The sequence below is a fragment of the Suncus etruscus genome, chromosome 11 (genome assembly GCF_024139225.1).
Source record: "Suncus etruscus isolate mSunEtr1 chromosome 11, mSunEtr1.pri.cur, whole genome shotgun sequence".
NCBI classification, from domain to species: domain Eukaryota; kingdom Metazoa; phylum Chordata; class Mammalia; order Eulipotyphla; family Soricidae; genus Suncus; species Suncus etruscus.
The window spans coordinates 47,959,784-47,985,644 of NC_064858.1; the positions used below are offsets into that span (position 1 = coordinate 47,959,784).

At 45.0% G+C, this 25,861-nt stretch overlaps 1 protein-coding gene across 1 annotated transcript in view; it reads right to left on the minus strand.

Moving 5' to 3' along the window:
• Nucleotides 1-20,734, minus strand: part of UBE2N (ubiquitin conjugating enzyme E2 N) — a 40,489-nt gene extending 19,755 nt beyond the window's left edge. The window contains exon 1 of the mRNA XM_049782856.1: nt 20,538-20,734. Within this exon, the coding sequence (XP_049638813.1) occupies nt 20,538-20,567 (30 nt within the window). The 5' untranslated portion in view covers nt 20,568-20,734. The remainder of the gene's footprint in view (nt 1-20,537) is intronic.
• Nucleotides 20,735-25,861: the final 5,127 nt, after the last annotated feature.

Below are 25,861 nucleotides of genomic sequence, written 5' to 3' on the forward strand. Positions count from 1 at the left end.
AAAGAGAAAGGACTCCTCTATGAGAGCCAAAATTAACCTTTAAACCAGGGGTCTCAAACTCAATTTATTTGGGAGCCGCGGGAGGCAAAGTCGGGGTGATCCTTGAGTGCAAAGTCAGTAGTAAGCCTTGAACATTGGGGGGCGTGACTCAAACAACTAAAACAAAACAAAACAAAACAAAAAGATTCCTCTAGGGCAAGGCCACAAAATGTTGTATGGAGGGCCGTTTGCGAGTTTGAGACCCCCTCCTTTAAGCAATAAATGCCTACAGTGTATATAGACCCTCCTATATACTATCCCTCCTCCCCACTTCAGAAATCCTATTATCCCTTCACCCTTCATTTCCTATCCAATATCCCATCTTATTAACAATCTTTACCCTCAGTTCTTAATCCAATAGGTATCAAGACCGACCTCCTTCCTGCCCCAAAAAGCCATCACCCAGTTCCCAAGCGAAGGGAGACACACTCAGCCCAACATCTCGTCCCCTGACAAGAAACTACAACCAACCCCTACTGCCTCATGCTCTGTGACCCTCCTTCTCACCCTCACCCCACAAATGTGGTTGCTTGATACCGGACTCAGCTCCAGAAGGATACCCAGTGCAAGAACTTTACCTGAGCTCTTTCTGCCACAAATCATTTCTCAAACTCAACAAGACCAGGTGTGTGATGAAAATACACCCTGGATTCAACCCCCCACAAGAATATCTCAAAAGACAATGGGGAAGCCTATATTTCCTTTATAAGTTTAAGAGCTATATAACACTACCTCTTAACCTGTTTATCCCCAAATGTAAGGTAGTCTCCTGCATCACTTTGTTCCCTTAATTACTTTTTTTAACTCATCTTCTAAAAATTTGTGTATGTGTGTGTGTGTGTGTGTGTGTGTGTGTGTGTGTGTGTGTGTGTGTATTTCTCTTGTTTCTGTTTTCTTCTCTTCCTTAACTTTACCTCTCTTGGTTCTGCTTGGTATAAAAGCCTACAATAAAAAGTCATGCCTGGGATAATAGCTCAGGTCAAAACCAGGGCACAGAGAGGATGGAGCCTGACACTCCCACCCCAAATGTACCACCAATATAATATAGCACCATTTCTTCCTGCAAAGGCATACTAAAAAAGGGGAAATTTTACATATAGAAACAAGCTCTTATCTACTAGGGGTAAGAACTCATAATTTTTTACAATACAGGGGCACCTCCCACCTAGAACATATGTCATGTGGACCCAACTTAGACTCCAGGTGATTAGGCAGCGACTGTCCAACCCCGAACCCTAGATCCTAGACAGAACTAACACAGTTCTCCACAACAGCTCCAGGAACCAAACTCGCTCAGGGACATTCTTAATACTGCTTTGACACCAACATGTGCCAGTTTTGATATGACATCCTGACAATGAGGAAATGACAACAACTTGATCTAAGAGCAGGTTGTCTTACCTCATCATCTAACAATAAGATGAAATCAGAAGGGGCCCGGAGAGATAGCACAGCAGTGTTTACCTTGCAAGCAGCCGATCCAGGACCTAAGGTCCTATGGTTCGAATCCCGGCGTCCCATATGGTCCCCCTAGCCTGCCAGGTGCTATTTCTGAGCAGATAGCCAGGAGTAACCCCTGAGCACCACCGGGTGTGGCCCAAAAACCAAAAAAAAAAAAAGATGAAATCAGAAGACTTGTCATCCTTTGATCTGTGCAAATGCAAAGATCACCATCTACAGAAGACTGACTGTGACAACCATGACTGGGCAGAATTTATCCTGGGACCAATAAAAAAGACCCTAGTCTAGGCTTGGTCTAGGATTTGTACAACAACCAAGATCTCTAATTCCAGAGATCTGACTGAGACAACTGCTACTGAGCAGGTCTTCTGGAAAAATAATGAAAGACTATCCTAGGCTTCGTCCTAGGATCAATTCAAAAACCAAAACCACCAACTACATAAGACTGATTAAAGCAACAGTGATGGAAAAGAACTTCTACAACTGTAAATAAAGATTCCATCCTAGGCTCCATCCTTTGACCTGTGCAGATAGATACCAAGATCTCTAGATACAAAGATTTAATTTTATCATCCATGACGGAGCAGAAGGTTTCCATACACCACAAAAGAACCTAGGGGAGAGTAAATGAATATGTATGGAGTCTGTAGTTATTCCCATGACAGTATACTTCAAGGGCAGAGAAACCCTGTATCTTTTAGGCCAAAGGAATTCCCTTTCTATTCTCCCCAATATTTACTGTGCCTATGCAGAAAAAAAAATGAAGCAGCACAAAATAATTTATTTTGGTTTTGTTATTGTTGCTGTATTTTTTTTCATTTTTTGTGTTTTGTTTTGTTTTTATTTCAGGACCATGGTTATTGTGTCGTGGTTGTCTCTTTTTTTTTTTTTAAGGCCACACCCGGCGGTGCTCAGGGGTTACTCATGGCTGTCTGCTCAGAAATAGCTCCTGGCAGGTACGGGGGACCATATGGGACACCGGGATTCGAACCAACCACCTTAGGTCCTGGATCGGCTGCTTGCAAGGCAAACACCGCTGTGCTATCTCTCCGGGCCCGGTGGTTGTCTTTATTGCTGTGGTGTTTTTGGATTTTTGTTTGATTTTTTTTGTATTTTTGTTGTGTTTCTCTTCCTTTTTCCCTTTCTTCTCTCAAATTGATATTTATAGCCTCTAGAAGGACTCCGCCCATTTTTTGCTTGTTTGATTTTTGCCCCATTTTTTTCTTTTTCTTTTTCTTTGGTTTTTGGGCCACACCCGGTAACGCTCAGGGGTTACTCCTGGCTATGTGCTCAGAAGTTGCTCCTGGCTTGGGGGACCATATGGGACACCGGGGGATCGAACCGCGGTCCGTCCAAGGCTAGCGCAGGCAAGGCAGGCACCTTACCTTTAGCGCCACCGCCCGGCCATTTTCTTTTCTTCAAACAGAACCACATAACTTGAACCATCTTGTTCCGCCTCACAAATTGAGGGGGAAATAATGGAGGGTACCAAGACCAAACAGTTGTATGATCACTAAGTAGTAATAAAAAATGATCGGACTTTGGGGCCAGTGAGGTGGCGCTAGAGGTAAGGTGTCTGCCTTGCAAGCGCTAGCCAAGGAAGGACAGCGGTTCGATCCCCTGGCGTCCCATATGGTCCCCCCAAGCCAGGGGCAATTTCTGAGCGCTTAGCCACGAGTAACCCCTGAGCATCAAACAGGTGTGGCGAAAAAAAAAAAAAAAAGATCGGACTTAAATACCAAATCCAAAGCCAATGACAACAGAATCAATACCCAACATATAACAAGCTAGACAGAGGGGACCACTTATACTAGCAGCCCGGAGGGGTAAGGGAGAGGGATATGGCATACATGCTGGGAACTGGGTGGAGGGAGGACAACTTTGGTGGTGGGAATTACCCTGATTCAATGTCAATATGTACCTAAAATATTACTGTGAGAGATCTGTAAATCCACTTTGGTCAAAATAAATATTATTATAATAAAAAAACATTGCATTCGCAAAAAAACAAAAACAAAGGAAACTGTCTAAGAGGATAAAGAAAGACACCCAATATACTCACTAATGCTGGTGATGTCCAAAATGCAAACATGATGGGGACCAGAAAGACAATACAAGTAAGGCTCTTCTTGCCTTGCACTCAGCTGACCAGTTAAGTAGGGTCATTTGGTGTCTTTCTCATCTCACAGTAATAACTTCTTCCACTTCTAGTCAAGTTACAGCAAACTGCAAGTTTTCATCTTTTCTTGTAACTGCGTATCTTTATCTACTAATCTACTGTTAGACACTTGAGTACTGTGCAGACCTGTGCTATTATAAATAATGCTGTAGTGAATATAAGTATACCTAAATCCCTTCAAATTAGTATTTTTATGTTACTGGGATAGACAATGCCAAGGACTGCCAGGTTATACTGGAAGTCTAACTTTTTTACATGTCTCCAAGTGTTTCTCACAGAGGCTATATCAACCACCATCAGCATGCAAGTCAAGTACCCATAAGCTTTGAACTCTCTAGAGCCACAGCCATTTTTCATATGCTAGCTATCTTCATATCATTTTTGAGGAACTGTCTGTTTTTCTCCTTTTTGTTGTTACTGTTAAGCTTTGAGGATGCTTTGCTTATCTCAGATACTAGCTTATCATGAGGTACAAATATAATCTCCCAATCAGAGAGGTGACCTTTATTCAAGGTCTCATTTCTTTCATAATGTGGAACTTTTCTGGCTTGATGCATATTTATTTCTCCTTCCTCATCAATGAGGTAATGTTATCACTGAAGAAAGACTCAAGAGTCCAGAACCATAATACAGTGAGTAGGGTTCTCTCTTGCCTTGAATATTGACCTGGGGTTAATCCCTGGTTTCTCCCATGGGTGCCTGCCAAGAGTGATCCTTGACTACAGAGCCAGGAGTAAGCCAGGAGTGGCTCAAAATCAGAGCAAAACAAAGAAGACCTTGGAGACTCCTATGATTTCTTCAATGTAGTTTACAGACACAGGTTTGATATCAAGGCTTTTCATTTCTTTTTAATTAACCTCTGTGTATATGTGAAATAGCAATCTAATTTCATCTTGCAGATGGGTGTCCAGTTTTCCCAGCACCATGTATTGAAGAAGCTTTACTGGCTGCACTTTATATATCTAGCTCTAGTGCAGAATATTAACTGGCCTCACATCTGAGGATCTATCTTGGGGTAAAGCAGAACCCTTGAGCTAAAAAAAAAATACTAAGTTAGAACTGATTAGAAATGACTAGAAGGGGCCGGAGAGATGGCATGGAAGTAGTGTTTGCCCTGCATCCAGAAGATGATGATTCGAATCCCGGCATCCCATATGGTCCCCCGAGCCAGCCAGGAGCGATTTCTAAGCATAGAGCCAGGAGTAACCCGAGCGCTGCTGGGTGTGACACACCCCCAAAAAAAGAAATGACTGGAAAATAATTAGTTAGAAATGATCACTCTGGGTGCCGGACAGATAGCACAGCAGTAGAGCATTTGCCTTGGATGCAGCCAACCCGAGAGGGACCTGGTTCGATTCCTGGCATCCCATATGGTCCTCCAAGCATACCAGGATTTCTGAGCGCAGAGCTAGGAGTATCACCTGAGCACCACCGGGTGTGGACCCCCCCCCCCAAAAAAAAGAAATGAGCACTCTGGGGGGTTAGAAAGATAGCACAGCAGTGGGGCATTTGACTTGCACACAGCCAATTCAGGACAGACGGTTGTTTGAATCCTGACATCCCATATGGTCCCCCATGCCTGACAGGAGTGATTTCTGAGCACAGAAATGCATCCCAGCATCCCCAGCACAGAACCAGGAGTTTCCCCGAGCATCGCAAAGTGTAGCACAACATACACACACAAACACTCCCCTCTCTCTCTCCCTCCCCCCCTCTTTCCCCACCTCTCTTGCTCTCTCATTGCAGAGAGCACTAACTCTCTTTCCTCTCTCTCTTGCTGCAGAGAGCACTAATTGGCTCCAAGCTCCACACACCCCCAATACGGGGTAACTGAGTAGCACTACCTTGAATGGCCCTGGTGTGCCACTAATACCGCTGAGTCCAAGAAGCACTGAATCACTGACTTGTCTACCAGGCCTGCACTTTTATCTGGGCGTGGAAGAGTAGCTCTGACCACTCTGAGAGGTGCTTGGGAAGATTCCCCTCAAAAAACTTAAAAGAAACTTGAAACTTAAAATAAGGTTCAGTGAAAGAGACTTGGCCAAAGTTACAAACTGGTTAATCATTAAGAATGAGGGGGCCGGGCCCAGAACATAGATAGTGATAGACATTTGTCTTGCAAGCAGCCAACCCAGGACGGACCTAGGTACGATTCCCAGTATCCCATATGAGCCTGAGCCTGCCAGGAGGGATTTCTGAGTGCAGAGACAGGAGTAACATAAGTGCTGCTGGTTGTGGGCCAAAAACCAAAAAAAAAAAAAAAAAAGAGGTAACAGGAGCACAGCAGGTAGGGCATTTGCCTTGCACATGAACTATCCAGCTTCGATCCCCTACATATCATATGGTCCCCCAAGCCTGCCAGGAGTGCAGAGCCAGGAGTAACCCCTGAGCACCACTGGGTGTGGTCCAAAACTCCCCAAAAATTTAAATAATAAGCAGACCTGGGTTCGATCTCCAGCATCCCATACTGTCCCCAAGCACCACCAGGAGTGATTTCTGAGTAACCCCTGAGCACCACTGATTATGAGCCAAAAACAAACCACAAAACAAAAACTGGGAAAGTGGACCAGAGAGTATGACAGTATGGGCAGAGCACTTCTCTTGCAAGACACCAAATGGAGTTTGATCCACAGCACTCCTTCTGGTCCCCTGAACACCACATGGAATGATCTTTTGAGTGTAGAGCCAGAAGTAAGCCCTGAACCATCAGGTGTGGTCAAAAAAGAAAAGAACGGGCCTGGAGAGATAGCACAGTGGCGTTTGCCTTGTAAGCAGCCGATCCAGGACCAAAGGTGGTTGGTTCGAATCCTGGTGTCCCATATGGTCCCCCGTGCCTGCCAGGAGCTGTTTCTGAGCAGACAGCCAGGAGTAACCCCTGAGCACCGCCGGGTGTGGCCCAAAAACAAAAAACAAAAAAAAAAAAGAAAAGAACTTGTAAAGGGCCAAAGGAATAACACAAATGACTGCAGGGGGTGAAGACTCCAGGTTCAATCCCCACACACACATGGTTCTCCAAGAACTGCAGGAAACAACCCCTAAGCACCTAGCCTGTGTACCCCCAGACCCTCAAAAGTCAACAAGTGAGGAATAGCTACTCTTCAGTTTCTTCTCATCAGAATTCTCCAAAATTTCCAAATCCAAGGAAGCAGGAGGGCAGATGAGGAATATGCATACCTCAGTGTCCAGTGGGAGTGCTGTAAAAATAAACAGAGGCCAGAGACAGCAAAGGGATTAAGGCATTTGCCTTGCTGACCCAGTTTGATCACCAGGAATAAGCCCTGAGCACAATCAAGTGTGTTCCCCTACCCAATATTGAACTCAATTTTAAACTTAAGGCATTTGTTTTGCATACAGCTGACTCCAGTTTGATCTTCACAATGCATATGGTCCCTGGCAATTCCAGGAATGAATTCCTTGAGTAGAGAACACTGACAGCTACAATCCAAAGCGTAAACCCCCTCAAATTAAACTAATGCATGTAACTAGGTTAGAACAAGTGCCTAGGTACACAACATATGCTAGCAAAAAAAGTATATCTATTATTTACATAATAAAACCTGTATTATGAATTCACTTTATATTTATGGTTGGCAGGGCAGAGAAATAGCACAGCGAGCAGGGCATTTGCTTTACAGGTGACCTACCCAAGTTGATCCCCTTAGTCTCCTGAACCTGGCCAGGATTGAGTGCAGAGTTAGGAGTAAACACTGTGCACCACCAGATATGGCCTTAAAAAAAAAAAATAAAATAAAAATAAAAATATTGCAGGGAGGCCCGGAGAGATAGCACAGCGGCGTTTGCCTTGCAAGCAGCCGATCCAGGACCAAAGGTAGTTGGTTCGAATCCCAGTGTCCATATGGTCCCCCGTGCCTGCCAGGAGCTATTTCTGAGCAGAGAACCAGGAGTAACTCCTGAGCATTGCCAGGTGTGGCCCAAAAACCAAAAAAAAAAATTTTTTTGCAGGGGACAGGGAAGACCCTACTGCTGCTCTGACACCGATTTACTCAAAAGAGGACTCTTCCCTTAACACTGAGAAGATTTAAACAACAACAACCTGCATACTGGACAGGGCTTTCTGCATTGCCCTTTAATTCTGAGCTGAAATTAGATGCCGCTCCGCACCATCCTGACTTCAATGTAGGATATACAGATTCCAGAACCTTCAATACAGAAACAGGATACCAACAACAGAGACTGTGAAAAATATAACTGTATGGGCACTACAATGACCAGGATTGGACAAACTAGTTTGCCTGAGCCTAGAAATGGTCTTATGTCAGGAAACTTTAGGGTAAGGTCTCCTACTTAGGCCAAAAGTTTTTCCTTTCTATGAGCCCCATACTTTGGTGGGCCCATGCAAACGATAATTGCCACTCTAACATTGTTTATACAGTGCTCCTTTGACTCTAAACCTTTAAGAAACCATTAGTAAAAATATCTGGAACTGCAAAAAAAAAAATGGTTTACATTAGTGTTAACATATATACTTTTAGTTACACTAGCATTCTGAGGGATAAAAGAGGGAGAAAGGGATATATGCTTGGGAACAGGGATGAAGGGAGGACAACACTGGGGGTGATGGATAGTCCCCTGATTCAATGTTAATATGTAGCTAAAATACTACTGTGAAAGATATGTAAGTCATTATGATCAAAAAAAATTGTGGGGCCCGGAGAGATAGCACAGCGGCGTTTGCCTTGCAAGAAGCAGCCGATCCAGGACCAAAGGTGGTTGGTTCGAATCCCGGTGTCCCATATGGTCCCTCGTGCCTGCCAGGAGCTATTTCTGAGCAGATAGCCAGGAATAATCCCTGAGCGCCGCCAGGTGTGGCCCAAAAATAAATAAATAAATAAATAAATAAATTTGTGTTTTATTTAGAAATGTTCTTTGACTTACATGTATTATTATATATTAATTATATGTTCTGTTATGTTACGTTAAAAAATACAGTAGAATGGTAAAAACTGAAGATTGGCATATATGATAGAGCTTTATTGAGGATATAAAAATAAATGTTTCCTATATTTAGATTTAAAAAAGATATTGCAGGGGAGATAAAGAGCTGGAGAACAAGAATTGAAGGTGTGAGCACCCAATTCAATTCCCTATGCCACATGGCTCAAGTACTGCCAGCTATAACCCCAGGCCCCCACCACCTTCAAACACTGATCAATCCCCTCCTTGTTGGCTGACAACAGCTGGACATGGCCCCAAAAAAGCTCTCCAAGAACTGCTTGCGAGACCCCTGCCTCAAAAAATAGTGACCAGAGCTGGGCATTTAGCATGAGGCCCTGAACTTGACTCTTCAGCACTGATATGACCTTCCCCACCCCTGGTATCACTTACAAAAAAAAATCTGTTGCCACATCACATACTGAATAATTATAATTCATAAATGAGGTCCGAGTTTTAACAATTTATAACACAGTGGCAGAGTAGGGCACTTGCCTTGCACGCACACAGCTGACCCGAGTTCAATCCCCTGTAACCCATATAATCCCAAACCTGCCAGGAGTGATCCCCTGAGGGAAGAGTCAGGAGTTAACATTGAACACTAGCAAATTTGTCCACCAAAAAAAATTAGGGGGAGTGGAAGTTTGAGTCACACCCAGCAGTAATCAGGAGCTATTCTTGGCTGTGATCAGGAGTAACGCCTGTGGTGCTCAGACCTACATGCGGTGCTAAGGATTGAATTACTTAAGGGCACAGGCATGCAAGCACCTTATCCTGTACTGTTCTTGCTTCAGTCTACCTTCTTTAAAGTTCAAAACACACTTCCAGGACCAGAGAGGTGGCACTAGAGGTAAGGTGTCTGCCTTGCAAGCGCTAGCCAAGGAAGGACCATGGTTCTATCCCCCGCGTCCCATATGGTCCCCCCAAGCCAGGGGCAATTTCTGAGTGCTTAGCCACGAGTAACCCCTGAGCATCAAACAGGTGTGACCAAAAAAAAAAAAAAATTAAAAAATTAAAAAAAATAAAACACACTTCCAGGGCCACAGCAATAGTACAGCAAGTAGGCATTTGCCTTGTACACAGCAGACCCAGGTTAGATCTCTGGCATCCCATATGGTCCCCTGGGCGATCTGAGGATGATTCCTCAGTGCAGCGCCAGTACAGAGCCAGGAGTTTGTCTTGAACACACCCATTGTGGCCCAAAAAGAAAAAAAGTTCTTGAAATAAAATAATACACTTCCTGGTTGAAGAGACAAGTTGGCCACACCTAGCAATGTTCAGGAATTACTTCTAGCTCTGTGCACAAGATTTACTCCTGGCAGTGCTCAGGAGACCACTAAGAATGCCTGGAATCAGAGCTGGAGCAATAGGCAGGGCATTTGCCTTGCAGAAGGCCCAGCCAGAACGAACCTGGGTGTGATCCCATAGGGTGCGGGTCCCCTTAGCCTGCCAGGAGCAATTTTTTTTTTTTGGGCCACACCCATTTGACGCTCAGGGGTTACTCCTGGCTATGCGCTCAGAAGTCGCTCCTGGCTTGGGGGACCATATGGGACGCCGGGGGATCGAACCGCGGTCCATCCTAGGCTAGCGCAGGCAAGGCAGGCACCTTACCTCTAGCGCCACCGCCCGGCCTCACAGGAGCAATTTCTGAGCACAGAGCCAGGAATAATCCCTTAGTGGCGCCAGGTGTGGCCCCAAAACCAACACCCCCCCCCCAAAAAAAAAGAAAGAAAGAAAAAGGAGAAAAGAGAATGCCTGGGATCAACCTGTACTCATCTTTGTCATGGTTTTATGTGAGACCAGGGTTCATCCCCAGGGTCACATATGGTCCCCTGAACACTATCAGGAGAAACTCCCAAAAAAAGCATAGTAGCCCTCCCAAAATAAGTTACATAACTAATGTTTTTATTAGTATAAAAAGTAATCACTCATCACCAACATAATGACATGTAATTTTTTTCCTATATGTCCTTGACTATCCTGTCTTCACTATAAAAAATCTACAAACAAAACTGATTTGCCTAAACAGATCAAACTATTATCGATAGAGGCATATTGTGATGTTGTTGGAAACAAAGAATTTAAAAATCTGAAAGGAAATAACCAATTTGAGAATGGGTAGAGCAGGAATAAAATATGTCAATACTAGATTCTAGAAACCAACATCTAAAAATACTTTAAATTTTAGCTGAATCCTAATCAGAAAAATTTTGATTTACAGACCAATCCAGAATTATAAAATGTTATATGCCTAATCACCCTTAGGAGGTTTTATGTTAGCTACATGCAGGATTTAGACAGGGATAAAACACAGAGCAGCATGTAGTGGTAAAGTGTAGCTCTCGAAAGAAGAGACACTGACAAATGATTCCTGTTGATTCTGCCAAAGGCCCTTGACCAATTCTTCATTTCTTCTAACAGGTTCCTGTAACCAAACACATGAGCATCACAACTCTCTCTCCTCTACATTGGTGTGATGCCACATTCCTCTAATTTACGAATTCAAGATTAAATATTTAACTTCAGGGTCAGAGCGATAGCACAGTGGTAGGGCCTGTTGTCTTACATGAGAATGACCCGGGATGGACCCAAATTCAATCCCCTGAGCCTGCCAGGAACAGTTTCTGAGCACAGATCCAGGAGTAACCCCTAAGTGCTAGATGTGGCCCAAAAACCAAAAAGAAAAAAAAAATTAACTTCAGAGTCAGCGTGATAGCTCAAAGGCTAATGTACATGCTTAGCATATAGGAGGCCCAGGTTTGATCTGCAGCAGCACTGGAAGTGATCCCTGCAAAAAATGATGTCCCTTTTTTTCTTTGGTTTTTTGAGCCACACCTGGTTACTCCTGGCTATTTGCTCAGAAATCACACCTGGCCTGGAAGACCATATGTGACGCCAGGGGGCCCAACTGTGGTCTGTCCTAGGTCAGCCATATGCAAGGCAAACACCCTACCTACCACTGTACTCTCTCCTGCCCGAATTTTCTGAATACTTTTTGAACTAAATACTATTTTATAACTGGATATGTATCAAATGAGTAGCTTTATACAGTAATATGAAACAGTAGTATGTTACTTTTAAAAAATGGCTGAGGGGCCGGGAAGGTGGCGCTAGAGGTAAGGTGTCTGCCTTGCACGCACTAGCGTAGGATGGAAGGACGGAGGTTCAATCCCCCAGCGTCCCATATGGTCCCCCCAAGCCAGGGGCGATTTCTGAGCGCATAGCCAGGAGTAACTCCTGAGCGTCAAACGGGTGTGGCCCAAAAACCAAAAAAAAAAAAAAAAAATAGCTGAGTTAATTAGAGAATGAAAAAGCTTTGGCCCAGAAAAGAGAATAATAATAAAAGTTTGAGCTAACCATAGAACTACAAGAATCTGTATAACAAAGATGTACAAAATATCACATACAAGGCATATAACATCATTCATCACAAATAGCAAAATATCGTGTAGCAAACTGTTAAGAACAATTTAAGTTATCAACAACAAAAAAAGGGTCACCTCAAAGAGGTAGATACTATCAAGGTACTTGCGAAAAAATAGTCTAGAACATATAATAAAAATATCTATTGCTTGGGAAGGGGAATAATAAAACTGAAAGAGGAATTTAAAAAGAGCCTTAATTTTTTTTTTTTTTTTTTGGTTTTTGGGCCACACCCGGTGACACTCGGGTTACTCCTGGCTATGAGCTCAGAAGTCGCTCCTGGCTTGGGGGACCATATGGGACGCCGGGGGATCGAACCTCGGTCCGTCTCCTAGGCTAGCGCAGGTAAGGCAGGCATCTTACCTCCAGCGCCACCGCACAAGCCTTAATTTTTTTTCACTTCATATCCTTTATAAAAGAACCTTCCATAAGTTTGCTATATGTATTTCTTAGTCAACAAAATTAAGATTGGTTTGCATTTTTCTGGGGTAAAGGGCACTGGGACACCCCTGATGATGCTCAGATTACTCCTGGCTCTGAGTCCAGGGATAACTTCTAGCAAGCTCAGGGGACCATATGGGGTGCTGGGAATCAAACCCAGGCTGATAGCATGGAGGGCAAGAATCCTGACCACTGTACTACTGTACTACCTCTCTGGGCCCCAGAATTAAAATTTTAACTCAGACATAAGTTCAATATAATGCGAAATCAAAGAGATAGTACAGAAGGTAAGAGGTTTGCCTTGCACAGAGAAGATCAAGTTTTAACCTTGGCATCACTTAAGATTTTCTCCACCCCAGCTCAGGAGTGATCCCTGAGCACAAAGCCTGGAGTAAGCTTTGAGAACTAAAGACATAGCCCCCAAATAAACAAACAGATAAAACTATAATCAATAACACTTAAGTTATAATATAAGTCCCTTTTTTTTTTTGGTCTCTGGGCCACACCTGGCAGTGGTCACAGGTACTCCTGGCTCTTTGCTAGAAATAGTCCCTGGCAAGCTCAGGAGACCATATGGGATGCCAGGGATAGAACCCGGGTTGCTCCTAGGTCAGCTGTGTGCAAGGCAAACACGCCCTAACGCTGTGTTACACTCTGGCCCTTTAAAGCAAATTTATTTTTTGTTTTTTTGGGCCACACCTGTTTGATGCTCAAGGGTTACCCCTGGCTAAGTGCTCAGAAATTGCCCGTGGCTTGGGGGATCGAACTGTGGTCCTTCCTTGGCTAGTGCTTGCAAGGCAGACACCTTACCTCTAGCGCCACCTCTCCGGCCCCTAAAGCAAATTTTAATAAAAGATTTAAATTAATAAAAAGGTCTAGCTAGGGGATGGAGTAATAGCATGGTGGTAGGACGTTTGCCTTGCATGCTGCTGACCTGGAATGAACCCAGGTTCGATCTCCTTCATTCCATATGGTCCCCAAGCCTCAGGAGCGACTTCAAAGCACAGGAGTAACTCCTGAGCACCGCTGTGTGCCCCCCCCCAATAAAGTTCTAGCTAACAACAACCAATATTGGTGTGAATATGGATTTGATATTGGTGGGAAAACCAAAGTATAGTCTTTCTAGAAGATAATATAATATGGCCATTCTCAAAATACTTGAAATTGAGCTTCCATATGAACTAGCAAGTCCACAAGGAATAATAAACACAAAACAGAAGACACTGCACTCCTATGTTCATTGCAGCTCTACTCACAATAGCAAAAATCTGGAAATAGCCCAAGTGCCCAAGAACAGATGAGTTGATAAAGAAGCACCACCAAGTGTGACCCAAGAAAAAAGAAGCTGGGGCCAGAGAGAGAGATAGCATGGAGGGTAAGGCGTTTGCAGTTCATGCAGATGATCATTGCTGGCGTCCCATATGGTCCCCCGAGCCTGCCAGGAGCGATTTCTGAGCATAGAGTCAGGAGTAACCCAACCTAACCCCTGAGCAATGCCAGGTGTGACCCAAAAACCAAAAAAAAAAGAAGCAGCAGCAGCAGCAATGGTACATCTAGACAATGTAATACCATTCCACAGTAAGAAAAGACAAATTAAAGGTGGAGCAATGATGGGGCCAGAGTGATAGCACAGTGGTAGGGTGCTTGCCTTGCATGCTACCAAACCAGATTGGACCAGGTTCAATCCCCATCATCCCTTATGATCCCTGAGCCTGCCAGGAGAGATTTCTGAGTGCAGAACCAGGAGTAACCTGTGTGCCACCGGGTATAGCCCAAAAAGAAAAAATAAAAGCTGGAGCAATAGTTCAGTGGGTAGGGCTCTTGCCTTGCATGCAGTCAACTCAGGTTCAATCTCTGGCAACCCATATGACACTGTGAGCACCACCAAGAATAATTCCTAAGAATAGAAGAGTAACCCACTGGGTATGTCTAGATGTAGCTCCAAAACCAAAAGTAATAAATCATAAATCAACAAAATCATGCAATCTGTTGATACATGAATGGATGTAAAGTATCATGCTCAGTGAAATGAGTCAGAATGGGACAGACACAGAATGATCTCACTCATTTGCAGGATATTAAGAAACATAGTAGGGAAGTAACATACAAAGGGAATAGAAATGAAGAGCAGAAGTGGACCAAATTGGGAAGCTTGCCATTGTGGGGGAAAGAGAGAGAGATAGGTCAGGGAAGAGGCCATTATGATAATGATAGAGGGAAGAGGGCTGGGTGATGAAAAGAGGTAAACTGATATGCATGATACCCTCTCAGTAACAGTACTATAAACCACAGAGCCTTAAAGGAAGTAAGAAAAAGTGCCAGCCATAGAAGCAGATTGAGACAGGAAGGAAACTGAGAATATTGGAGGGGAAACTGGGGACATGGTAAAGCAGGGGTCTCAAACTCGTGGCCCGCAAATGGCCCTCCGTACATTTTGTGGCCCTGCCCTAGAGAAATCTTTTTTGTTTTGTTTTCTTTTAGTTATTTGGGTCACACCCAATGTTCAAGGCTTACTACTGACTTTGCACTCAAGGATCACCCCGACTTTGCCTCCTGCGGCCTCAGGTAAATTGAGTTTGAGACCCCTGTCAGGTAAAGGGACAAGTGTTAGAACATCATATACCTGAAATTCAATCATGAATAACTTTCCATTCAAGATAATTCAATTTTTTTTTAAAAAATGAAAGTTCTAGAACTATCAGAAAATGAAAAAAAAAAAACTAAGATTTTTCCTTTGATCAAAATTTCGTTGCCCCATTTTGTGTTCAAGGCAATGTCCAAGTCATCCAAGAGTTTCTATCTTTGTGCATCTTTAGCAGCATAAAGAGTAAATGATAAATAGTATCACTAGAAGCAGTGAGAAAGTGCTACCCAAGAAATATGAAGATAAAAACCCAATGAACATGAACATAAAAACTGGGGCCAAATTCCCAGAATGTAAGCTAACAACTAAATAAGACTACAAAAAGATCAAAAAAAAAACAAAAATGCAATAACCAGGAAGTGGGACTGAACAAGTTACAGCAAAGTAACCATGTGGCTACAGTGGAGTCAGTCAAGGCAAGAAGTTCTGAGTGGGCCTACGATGTACACAGATCCCTGATAGGTGAGGGTGGGGAAGGGGTTTTCACTCTACATGTGATTGGGAAGCTTTATATAAAATTAATTCTGAGCAAGAGAGTGATGTGACTATGTTTTTATGTGTTTTTATTGGCTTTTGGGTCACACCCAGCGGTGCTCAGGGGTCACTCCTGGCTGTCTGCTCAGAAATAGCTCCTGGCAGGCATGGGGGACCATATGGGACACCAGGATTCGAACCAACCACCTTAGGTTCTGGATCGGCTGCTTGCAAGGCAAACACCGCTGTGCTATCTCTGTGGGCCCATGAATATATTTTTTAAAAGTAACATTAGTTGCTGTTTATTAGTGTGAGCTAGTACTAAAAAACAGCAACTAGTGTTTGTAAACCATATACCTGGTTATAAATAATGAAGATGAACAATGCAAGAGACAGCAAATATGGAGCTGGAGAAACGTTACACTGGGTAGGATAGCTGGTCTCCAGAAACCACCAGGAGTAATTCTGAGCACAGAGCTCAGTAACCCCTGAGCATCATCAGGTGTGGTCCCAAAACAAAGCAAAGCAAACAAAAAACTAAGAGATAAGAATGTGTGTGCTTAACATGTAACACATGTGGGGCCAGAGTGATAGCACGGAAGCAGACTGTTTGCCTTGCAGCCGGCATCCCATATGGTCCCCCAAGCCTGCCTGAGTGATATCTGAGCGCAGAGCCAGAGTAACCCCTGAGCAACACCGGATGTGGCCTAACCCCCCCAAATATATATAACATATATTTATATATAAATACATAATATGTATAAAACACTTTTTTAGATTCTGTTCCATCACACAAGTCTGGCTGAGATATTCAGAGGTTTGCACTTCAGGATATGGTATAGACTCCCAGGGGTCTCAAACTCAATTTACCTGCAGGCTGCAGGAGGCAAAGTCGAGGTGATCCTTGAGTGCAAAGTCGGTAGTAAGCCTTGAACATTGGGGGGTGTGACCCAAACAACTAAAACAAAACAAAACAAAAATAGATTCCTCTTGGGCAGGGCCACAAAATGTTGAATGGAGGGCCATTTGTGAGTTTGAGACCCCTGGAGAGTATACAGGGGCTGGGATAAGATAATAACATACAGTGGGTAAGGTGCTGCAGCTAGCCAACCCTGATACCCCAATTTCTGGTACCCCGAGGATCCTGCCATGAGTGATACCTGAGAGTTTGCTTCTGTCTTGGACAGAAGAATATGAATGGCATAGAAAATGCACGAATAGTCAAATGGATGTATAGCTATCTACAGTATTGTAGGTACTTTCACATATACATCATTTTTATCATATCAAGAGGCAAGGCATAATGACACTAAATAAAGGTCCAAGTTCTGACTCTTCTCAGTTATAAGACCTGAGCCTAGAAAGTGTTAAGTTGTAGATTATGAAATGAGATTTCTGTGCTATCAAGTAGTTAAAAGATCTAGCATATATGATTTTCATTTTGTATACATGCCATCATGCTATCTAATGGAAGTTAGTAGGAGTTTATATCATTCAGGACAGTAGCAATGTCAAACCAACATCACCATTATATTCTACACACAGAACCTTGCATTGTGATTAACAAAGAGACTGGCTTTTAGAGCACCATAGTACTGTAGATAAGGCATTTGCCTTTCACACAGTCAACCAGATTCAATCTCCAGCACAACACAGGGCCCCTGAAGTATGCCCAGGAGTGATCCCAGAGTGCAGAGCAAGATGTAAGCCCTGATCACTGCTGGTTGTAGCTCAAAATACACACCCCTTAATACCCCATAGAGGGAGGGAGGGAAGGAAGGAGGGAGGGAGGGAGGGAGGGAGGGAGGGAGGGAGGGAGGGAGGGAGGGAGGGAGGGAGGGAGGGAGGGAGGGAGGGAAGATTTTAATATTCTAGTCCATTCTAATCCCCATTACTGGGGGCTGCACTGGATCTCATGCATGGCAGGCATGAGCACTGAGCCACTTTTAATTCCAATACAAAGGGGCCAGAGAGATAGCACAACAGGATGTTTGCCTTGCACGGAGATGACCCAGGACAGACCTGAATTCGATATCCAGCATCCCTTATGATCCCCCGAGCCTACCAGGAGAGATTTCTGATCACAGAGCTAGGAGTTACCCCTGAGTGTCGCCGGGTGTGGCCCAAAACCAAAACAATTTTAAATTCCAATATGAAAAACAAAAACAGGAACCAGCGGTGGCACTAGAGGTAAAGTGTCTGCCTTGCAAGCGCTAGCCTAGGATGGACCACGGTTTGATCCTCCAGCATCCCATTTGGTCCCCCCAAGCCAGGAGCGATTTCTGAGCGCAGAGAAAGGAATAACCCCTGAGGATCAAATGGGTGTGGTCCAAACAAAACAAAACAAACAAAATAAACCATTTTCTCACGACTTATGGACAAAATTCAGTGCTAGAGGAAAAAACACTATTATCTTTATTAATTATTCCTGAGATTAGAGAAAAGATTTTTTATCTCCAAAAGGCTAGAAAATGGCCCCCATCTCACTCCTCCCCAACCCCTGCCTGTATTTGAGACATGTACTCTATTTCTCTCACTCACTACCATTGTCATTATAGTTGTCAGTAAGTGTAGTTATTTTCTAACTGAACTCACCACTCTTTATGGCAGGGGTCTTCATATTGTATTTATTCCCATTTTGTTTCTTCACTTCTAAATAAGATGTGTGCATAGAAATTTGTTCATAATTTTTGTTTTTACTATAATCTGGCCCTCCAACAGTCTGAAGGACAGTGAACTGGCCCCCTGTTTAAAAAGTTTGAGGACCCCTGCTTTATGGTATGCTACATATTGTGGATGGGTCCAGAGCGAGATGGGGGGCATTGGTGTTGGGAAGGTTGCACTGGAGAAGGGGGTTCTTTTTTTATAACTGAAACCCAATTACAAACATGTTTGTAATCATGGTGCTTAAATAAAGAAATTATTTTTTTTAAAAGCCACAAAAGTTTAAGTCCCTTTTTACAAGGGAAACCCAAACCAAGCACCTTTCTTTCACTAGAATGCTATCAAGATACAGTAAAATAGAGAACATATAAATCATCGCTGCTCTGATTTAAAGAGCAAAATGTAAACTCCGAATGCCAACCACATAATCCTGTGCCAAATGAACTGAATGGTGAGGCAGGCAATGTTTACTGCCTTGCACCATTTCTGTGTGCTTAGGCGAAACTTGGTGATATCTGGTCTAGCCTCCAGTCCTAAGTGGGATCATCTTAACTAACGTAACTGTCGGTCCATGGGAACATATTCCAACAGCACTGCAAGATCCAAATGTCTTGTGCAGAGTCGAATAACTTATCAGGAAATTTTGCACAAGACACAGGCCCGGGGCAGACCCAGAAACTGCGCTCCATCATCAACGCACTGTCTTCACTCCAGGCATCAAGGTACCTTTCCATTCAGAAACACTCCCCACTGCGGATATTTCACTGCAACAGTCACCAAAAAAGTGCTGAACTCATTACACAGCGTCAACAGGTCTTTGCACGGAGGTCACACCCCCCCCCGAAAAAAAAAATAATAGACTTCCAAAGAGCTGGATTCAAAAGCTGATTCATCAGATGCCATCGGAGGAGAGGAGATGGTGCCAAACACGATGCATTTCAGCTCATCTCCTGCATTAAAAAAAATAGTGACCCCAAGATGATTTCCAGATACGATTGGGGAGAATCCAGGAGAAACACACTTGTCGGAAAAACTGCAACATTTTTACCGAAATCACGATGCCAACGACTTCTATACTTCTCCAAGTCTACCTTGAGGAGTGAAAAAACGGCTTAAAGGGCCCGGAGAGATAGCACAGCGGCGTTTGCCTTGCAAGCAGCCAATCCAGGACCAAAAGGTGGTTGGTTCGAATCCCGGTGTCCCATACGGTCCCCCGTGCCTGCCAGGAGTAACCCCTGAGCACCGCCGGGTGTGGCTCAAAAACCAAAAAAAAAAAAAAAATGGCTTAAAGCAAGACGAAAATAAATAAACAAACCTGGGGGCGGGGGGGGGGGGGGACCACAGGGTGAGGAGTGAAGAAAGAACTCTACAGGACTCCCTCGTCCTCACTCACCCCAATACACCCCGGGACTTATGCAAAAAAGCCATTTCCTCCAGCTCACACCCCACCACCAGCTCCGAGAAAGCCTGCCAAGCAGAGTCAAAAAAATAAAAAATAAAAATCACTTCGCGAAGGAAGATAACGAGCGGAAGGAAGGAAGGAAGGAAGGAAGGAAGGAAGGAAGGAAGGAAGGAAGGAAGGAAGGAAGGAAGGAAGGAAGGAAGGAAGGCAAGAAGGAAAGAAACCTGCCTGGGGAGGAGAAAGGGGCTCCCCGAGAGCGCGAGAGGCAGGCGCCCCGACTTTCCTCCCTCGCCAGCAAACTCGGCCCTGGAAGCACGCTGCCCAGCGCGGCCCTCCCGGGACCAGGGGCCCCGCCGGGCCTCCCGTTTCCCCGGGTTCATTCATTCATTCATCGGGCCCGCGCGGCGCACCCCCGGGGCCGGGTCAGGGCGAGTCCCCGCCGCAGGCCCGAGCCCCGACCGACCCCGCCGCGGGGCCTCCAACCCGGAGGACTGCGAGGTCGCCCTGCCGCCCGGCGCCGGCGCCTCGGAGCGGTCAGCAGCCGCAACGCGCGGCCCCACCCTCGCGACGGGCGCAGGCCGGGCCTGCGAGCAGCCTGGGCCCCGGGGTGCTGCTGCCGCCCCTCCGCGGCCGGAAGTCGCCGCGCCCCCTCCCCGGCGCCGGCTTCGCCCCGCGCCGCCCGCTCTGGCCTCCCTCCCTCCCGCCCTCCCTCCCTCCGAGCGGCCTCGCGGACCGCCGAGCACCCGGGAAAGCGGGAAGGCAGGCGCGTCCAGCTTCTCGGAGACGCCCGGAGCGAGAACGCGGAGCCGCGGGCCGGCCCGACGGACGGCTGGACGGGCGGAAGGCGGGGCGGTTACCTTGATGATCCTGCGGGGCAGCCCGGCCATCTTGTCAGCACACCCGAGTTCGGCTTCTGAGCGCTCGCTCGCTCGCTCTCGCTCTCGCTCTCCGGCTCCGCTCGCCGCACGCACGAGGGGAAGTTCCGGGCTCCACTTCCGGGGGACGTTGCCGCGCCCGCCGCCGCCGCCGCCCCAAGGCCCCCTGGGAAATGTAGTCCCGGCTCGGGCAGCGGCACGCGAATGCGGACGCGGCTAAGGTCGCGGGCTTCCTTCGAGAGGACACGCCCCCTCGGCGGGCTGAGCGGCGGACGTGACGTAAAGAGAGGGCGTGGTCTTGAGGGACGTCGGCGTGCTGGCCTAGAATTCTGAACCCATTGGTTTTGCTGCACCCAGTTGCCTCTTCGGCTTTGGACCTTCTTGCCACCCCGGCCACCCGCGCTGCAGGCACGTTCTTTGCTTCTTCTCTTTGCACCTTCCTGCCCGGGAAGACAAGTTTGGAAAGGCGCTTGCAGAACTCTTAGCTGTGCTGCTCTCACGTCCCTCAGGAAAACGCCAGCCTCAAACTTGCTTCTTCGACGCACCCTTTCTCCGACCCGGCGTCGGCTCCAGAAGAGGATTGGGAGCAAGTGGGGTGCAGGATGGGACGGTGGGGGGATGAATGGATTGATTCTGCACGCCGGACACTGTGGTTGAGACACCCAGTTGTTAGCTTGACTAAGGACAGGTGTCCCTCCTCCCCAGTCCCATGAAAAATGATCCTCTTTGGGGCCTGAGCTATATAATATCACAGCAGTAAAGCCTTTGCCTTGCACGCGGACGGGTGCCAGTTGGAATCCCGGCATCCCATATGGTCCCTCGAGCCTGCCAGGAGCGACTTCTGAGCACAGAGCTAGGAGTAACTGAAGTTGACAAGGCCCGCGGGTTATGGAAGGCAATGGAAATTGGGTTTTGGAAAGGAACATTTAATACATTTCGTGATGCACGAGATTTAAGACTGTTCACTAGATATCCGGAATGTGGAAGTGGTGGTAGATGCTGTTTTCATCATCATGAGTGTTTTTAAAGAATTGCCATCACTTGCCCAGTGAGGCTGAGAGATACTGTTTTAGGGATTATGCAGGAGAAAGAACTGTGTTAGACCAGTACGATCTAAATCTCGTTCCAGGGCCAGAGGCAGGGCATTTGCCTTGAACACAGCCGACCTGGGAGTGACCCCGGTTCTATTCCCGGCATCCCAAATGGTACCCCCCCCCCCCCGCCCAGACTGTCAGGAGCAATTTCTGAGCACAGAGCCAAAAGTAATCCCTTAGCGTCACCAGCTGTGGCCCAAAAACCAAAAAAAAAAAAAAATCTGATCCCAGACTGCTTAATCAATGTTGAATGAAAATCAGTAACAGGCAGGATTAATAGTACTGAAAACAGGGCATTTGCCTGCACCAGGCCCACCAGAGTTAAGTCCCAGGGACCCAATATTATCCCCAGAGCCCTCCTCAAAGTAGAATCAGAATTAAACCCTGAGCAAAGCAGGATGTGGCTGAAAAGCAAACCAACAAACAAAAATGAATGTGTCTGGTGTTAGCTTAAGAATGAGGTGACATGGGGTTAGTGTCATAGTACAATGGGTAAGGTGCTTGTCTTGTACTTGGCCTCCATACCTGGCATCTCATAGAGTCTCTTGAGCCCCCTAAGAGTAAGACGGGGCCCCAAACAAACAAAAAATGAAATTACTGGACTAGGAGACCTGCCAGGCACCACAAAGAGAATGAGACCACCAAAAAAAAAAGCGAATTTGCTTTCCAGGAAGGTCAGTAGAAACTACCATGATATACAGTCCAATGTGCTAATATTTCTAAGAGAGGTTTTGAGTCCCCTTTGTGGACTTTAGTTGCTTGAAAAGCCAGAAAATCTTTTCATTAAGGAAAGGGAGGGGCCGGGCGGTGGCGCTAAAGGTAAGGTGCCTGCCTTGCCTGCGCTAGCCTTGGATGGACCGCGGTTCGATCCCCCGGTGTCCCATATGGTCCCCCAAGCCAGGAGCAACTTCTGAGCACATAGCCAGGAGTAACCCCTGAGCATTACCGGGTGTGGCCCAAAAACCAAAAAAAAAAAGGAAAGGGAGTCTTAATAGGATTACTAGAAGTCTAATCTAGTGAAGGGCAAGTCAGATGTAAGAAATAGTATGTAGAAGAGAAGAGTTGAATACATACATTAAAGATACTGAGAATATGAATATGGAAGCTGACTAAGAAGGATTCAAAATGAAACTCAGCACAGTAGTCTGATTATACAGATTACTTACCCTTTTTATCAGTGATTTTTAGATGAAAATCCAAGCCCTTGGAAGCGGTAGTGAAATTTTCAAATTAACAGCAGTCTGAATCTTGAGGTTCTGTGATTAGAAGAACCTAACATTGGATCAAAACACTTTGAGAATATTTTAGAAAGACTACAAGATTTCACGTTGAGAGATGGAATGAGTATTGGGTTAGAAGTGCATGAATGCAAATTCACAGTTGTGCCTCAGAAAATTGAATATCTTGGAGTCAACCAATGAGGTAAAAGACCTGTACAAAGAAAACTACAAAACACAGCTTCAATAAATAAAAGAAGACACAAGGAAATGGAAACATATACACTACTCATGAATTGGGAGGATTAACATCATTAATATAAAACACTTCCCAAAGCATTGTACAGATTTAGTAAAATCCCTCTAAGAATACCCATGACATTTTTCAAAGAAGTGGATCAAACACTCCTGAAATTAATTTGGAACAATAAAGCAATCCTTAGGAAAAAGAAGATAGGAGGAATCATTATCCCCAACTTTAAATTGTACTACAAAGCAGTAGTCATTAAAACAGCATGGTAGGGCCAGAGCAATAGCACAGCAGTAAGGCATTTGCCTGGCACGAAGCAAATCTCGGGTTCAATTCCCAGTATCCCATATGGTTCCCTGAGCCTGCAAGGAGAAATTTCTGAGCACAGAGCCAGAAGTAACCCCTGAGCACCACCGGTGGCCCAAAATATAAAATAAAAACAGCATGGTATTGGATCAAAGACAGACCCTCAGATCAATGGAATAGACGAGTATTCTGAGACCAGGTATACAACCAGTTAATCTTTGATAAAGGGGCAAGAAATACAAAGTGGGGAAAAGAAAGCATCTTCAACAAGTGGTGTAGGGAAAACTGATCAAATACATGCAAAAAAAAGTGAACCCAGACCTCTCTAATACCATGCACAAAGGTCAAATAATATTAAATTAGAGACCTTGATATCAGACCTGAAACCATAAGGTACATAAAGGAAAACATAGGCAAAACACTCCATGACAATGAGACTAAAGGCATCTTTAAGGAGGAAACACCACAAGTGGAAGCAAAGATAAACAAGTGGGACTACATGAACCTGAGAAGCTTCTGGGGCTGGAGTGATAGCACAGTGGTAGGGTGTTGCCTTGCATGTGGCCAACCCTGGACAGACCTGGGTTTGATCTCCGGCATTCCATATAGACCCTTGAGCCTGCTTGGATCAATTTCTGAGCACAGGTGTGGCCCAAAAACTTAAAAAAAAAAAAAAAAAAAAGACAATTCTGCACCTCAAAGGAAACAGTAACTAGGATACAAAGGCTATCCATGCTATAGGAGAAACTATTCACCCTATAGCCATCTGATAAATGGTTAATATCTAAAATATATGTTATTGGTGTAACTTAACAAGAAGAAAACATCTAACCTCATCAAAAGTGAGAAGAAGTGAACAGACATTTCCTCAAATAAGAAATACTGATGACCAAAAGGCATGTGGAATAAATGCTCCACATCACTAATCATTAGAGAGATGCAAATCAAAACAATAAGGTATCTCACACCACAGAGAATGGCACACATCACAAAGAACAAGAGCAACCAGTGGTGGCATGGATGCTGGGAGAAAGGGACTCTCATTCACTACTGGTGGGAATGCCGCCTAGTCCAGCCTTTCTGGAAAACAATATAGATATTCTTTAAAAAATTGAAAATTGGGGCCGGAGAAATAGCATGGAGGTAAGGCGTTTGCCTTTCATGCAGGAGGTCATCGGTTCAAATCCCGGCACCTCATATGGTCCCCTGTGCCTGCTAGGAGCAATTTCTGAGCCTGGAGCCAGAAATAACCCCTGAGCACTGCCAGGTGTGACCCAAAAACCACAAAAAAAAAAAAAAAAATTGAAAATTGAGCTTTCTTATGATCCAGCAACATGACTCCTAAGGTATACCTTGGAACACAAAAACACAATACAAAAATGCCCTCTACACTCCTATGTTCATATCAGCACTATTTACAATAGCCAGGATTTGGAAGCGACCCAGATGTTTGACGACAGAAGTGTGGCTAAACTGTGGTACATCAGTGGTACAATGGAATATAATACAGCCTTCAGTAAAAATAAGGTCATGAAATTTGCTTATATGCAAATAGACATGGAAATTATTATGCTGATTAAAATGAGTGAGAAGGAGAGGGATAAACTGAATAATCCCACTCCTCTGTGGGATATAAGGAAAATAAAAGACATTGTGGGGATGATATCCAGAAACAATAGAGATAAGGATTAGAAGGACCAGTTCATGGTAGGAAACTTACCACAAAGAACAAAAAGTGCAGTTAGAGTAGAGTCTACTATGAAAGAGATAGAGTTAATCAGGACAAGAATTGGGTGCGGAAAGGGGATAAAGTGACATGCATGGCACCCCTTTGTTAACAGTAGTGCAAACCACAGTGGGGGGCGGGAGAGGGAGAGAGAGACAAAGGGGGGGAGGGTGTTTGCCTTGCATGCTGCCAACCTAGGACAGACCCTGGTTTTATCCCCAGCATCCCATATGGTTCCTCTGAGCCTGCCAGGAGTGATTTCTGAGCACAGAATCAGGAGTAACCCCGGAGCACTGCCAGATTGCCCACCCCCAAAGAGAGAGAAAGAGAGACAGAGACAGAGGGGGGGGGGGAGAGAGAGAGAGAGAAAAGAAAATGCCTACCCCAGAAGCAGGCAGGGGCAGTGGTGGCAAGAGAGAGGGTATTAGAAAGGGTAAGAGGGAAACTGGGGACATTGGTGGCAGGAAATGTGCCCTGGTGAAGGTTTTATATTGTATGACTGTAACTCAGTCTTGAACAACTTTATATGTAGGAAACAGTATGAACAACCTTGTAACCATGGTGTTTAAATAAAATTTTGTTTGTTTTGTTTTTGGGCCACATCCAGGTGAGCTTTCATTAAAGCTCACCCAATTTCAGGGGCTGCAGAAAGTACAGTTTAAGGTGTTTGCCTTTCAGGCAGTCAACCCAGGTTAAACCTCTGCATCCCTTGT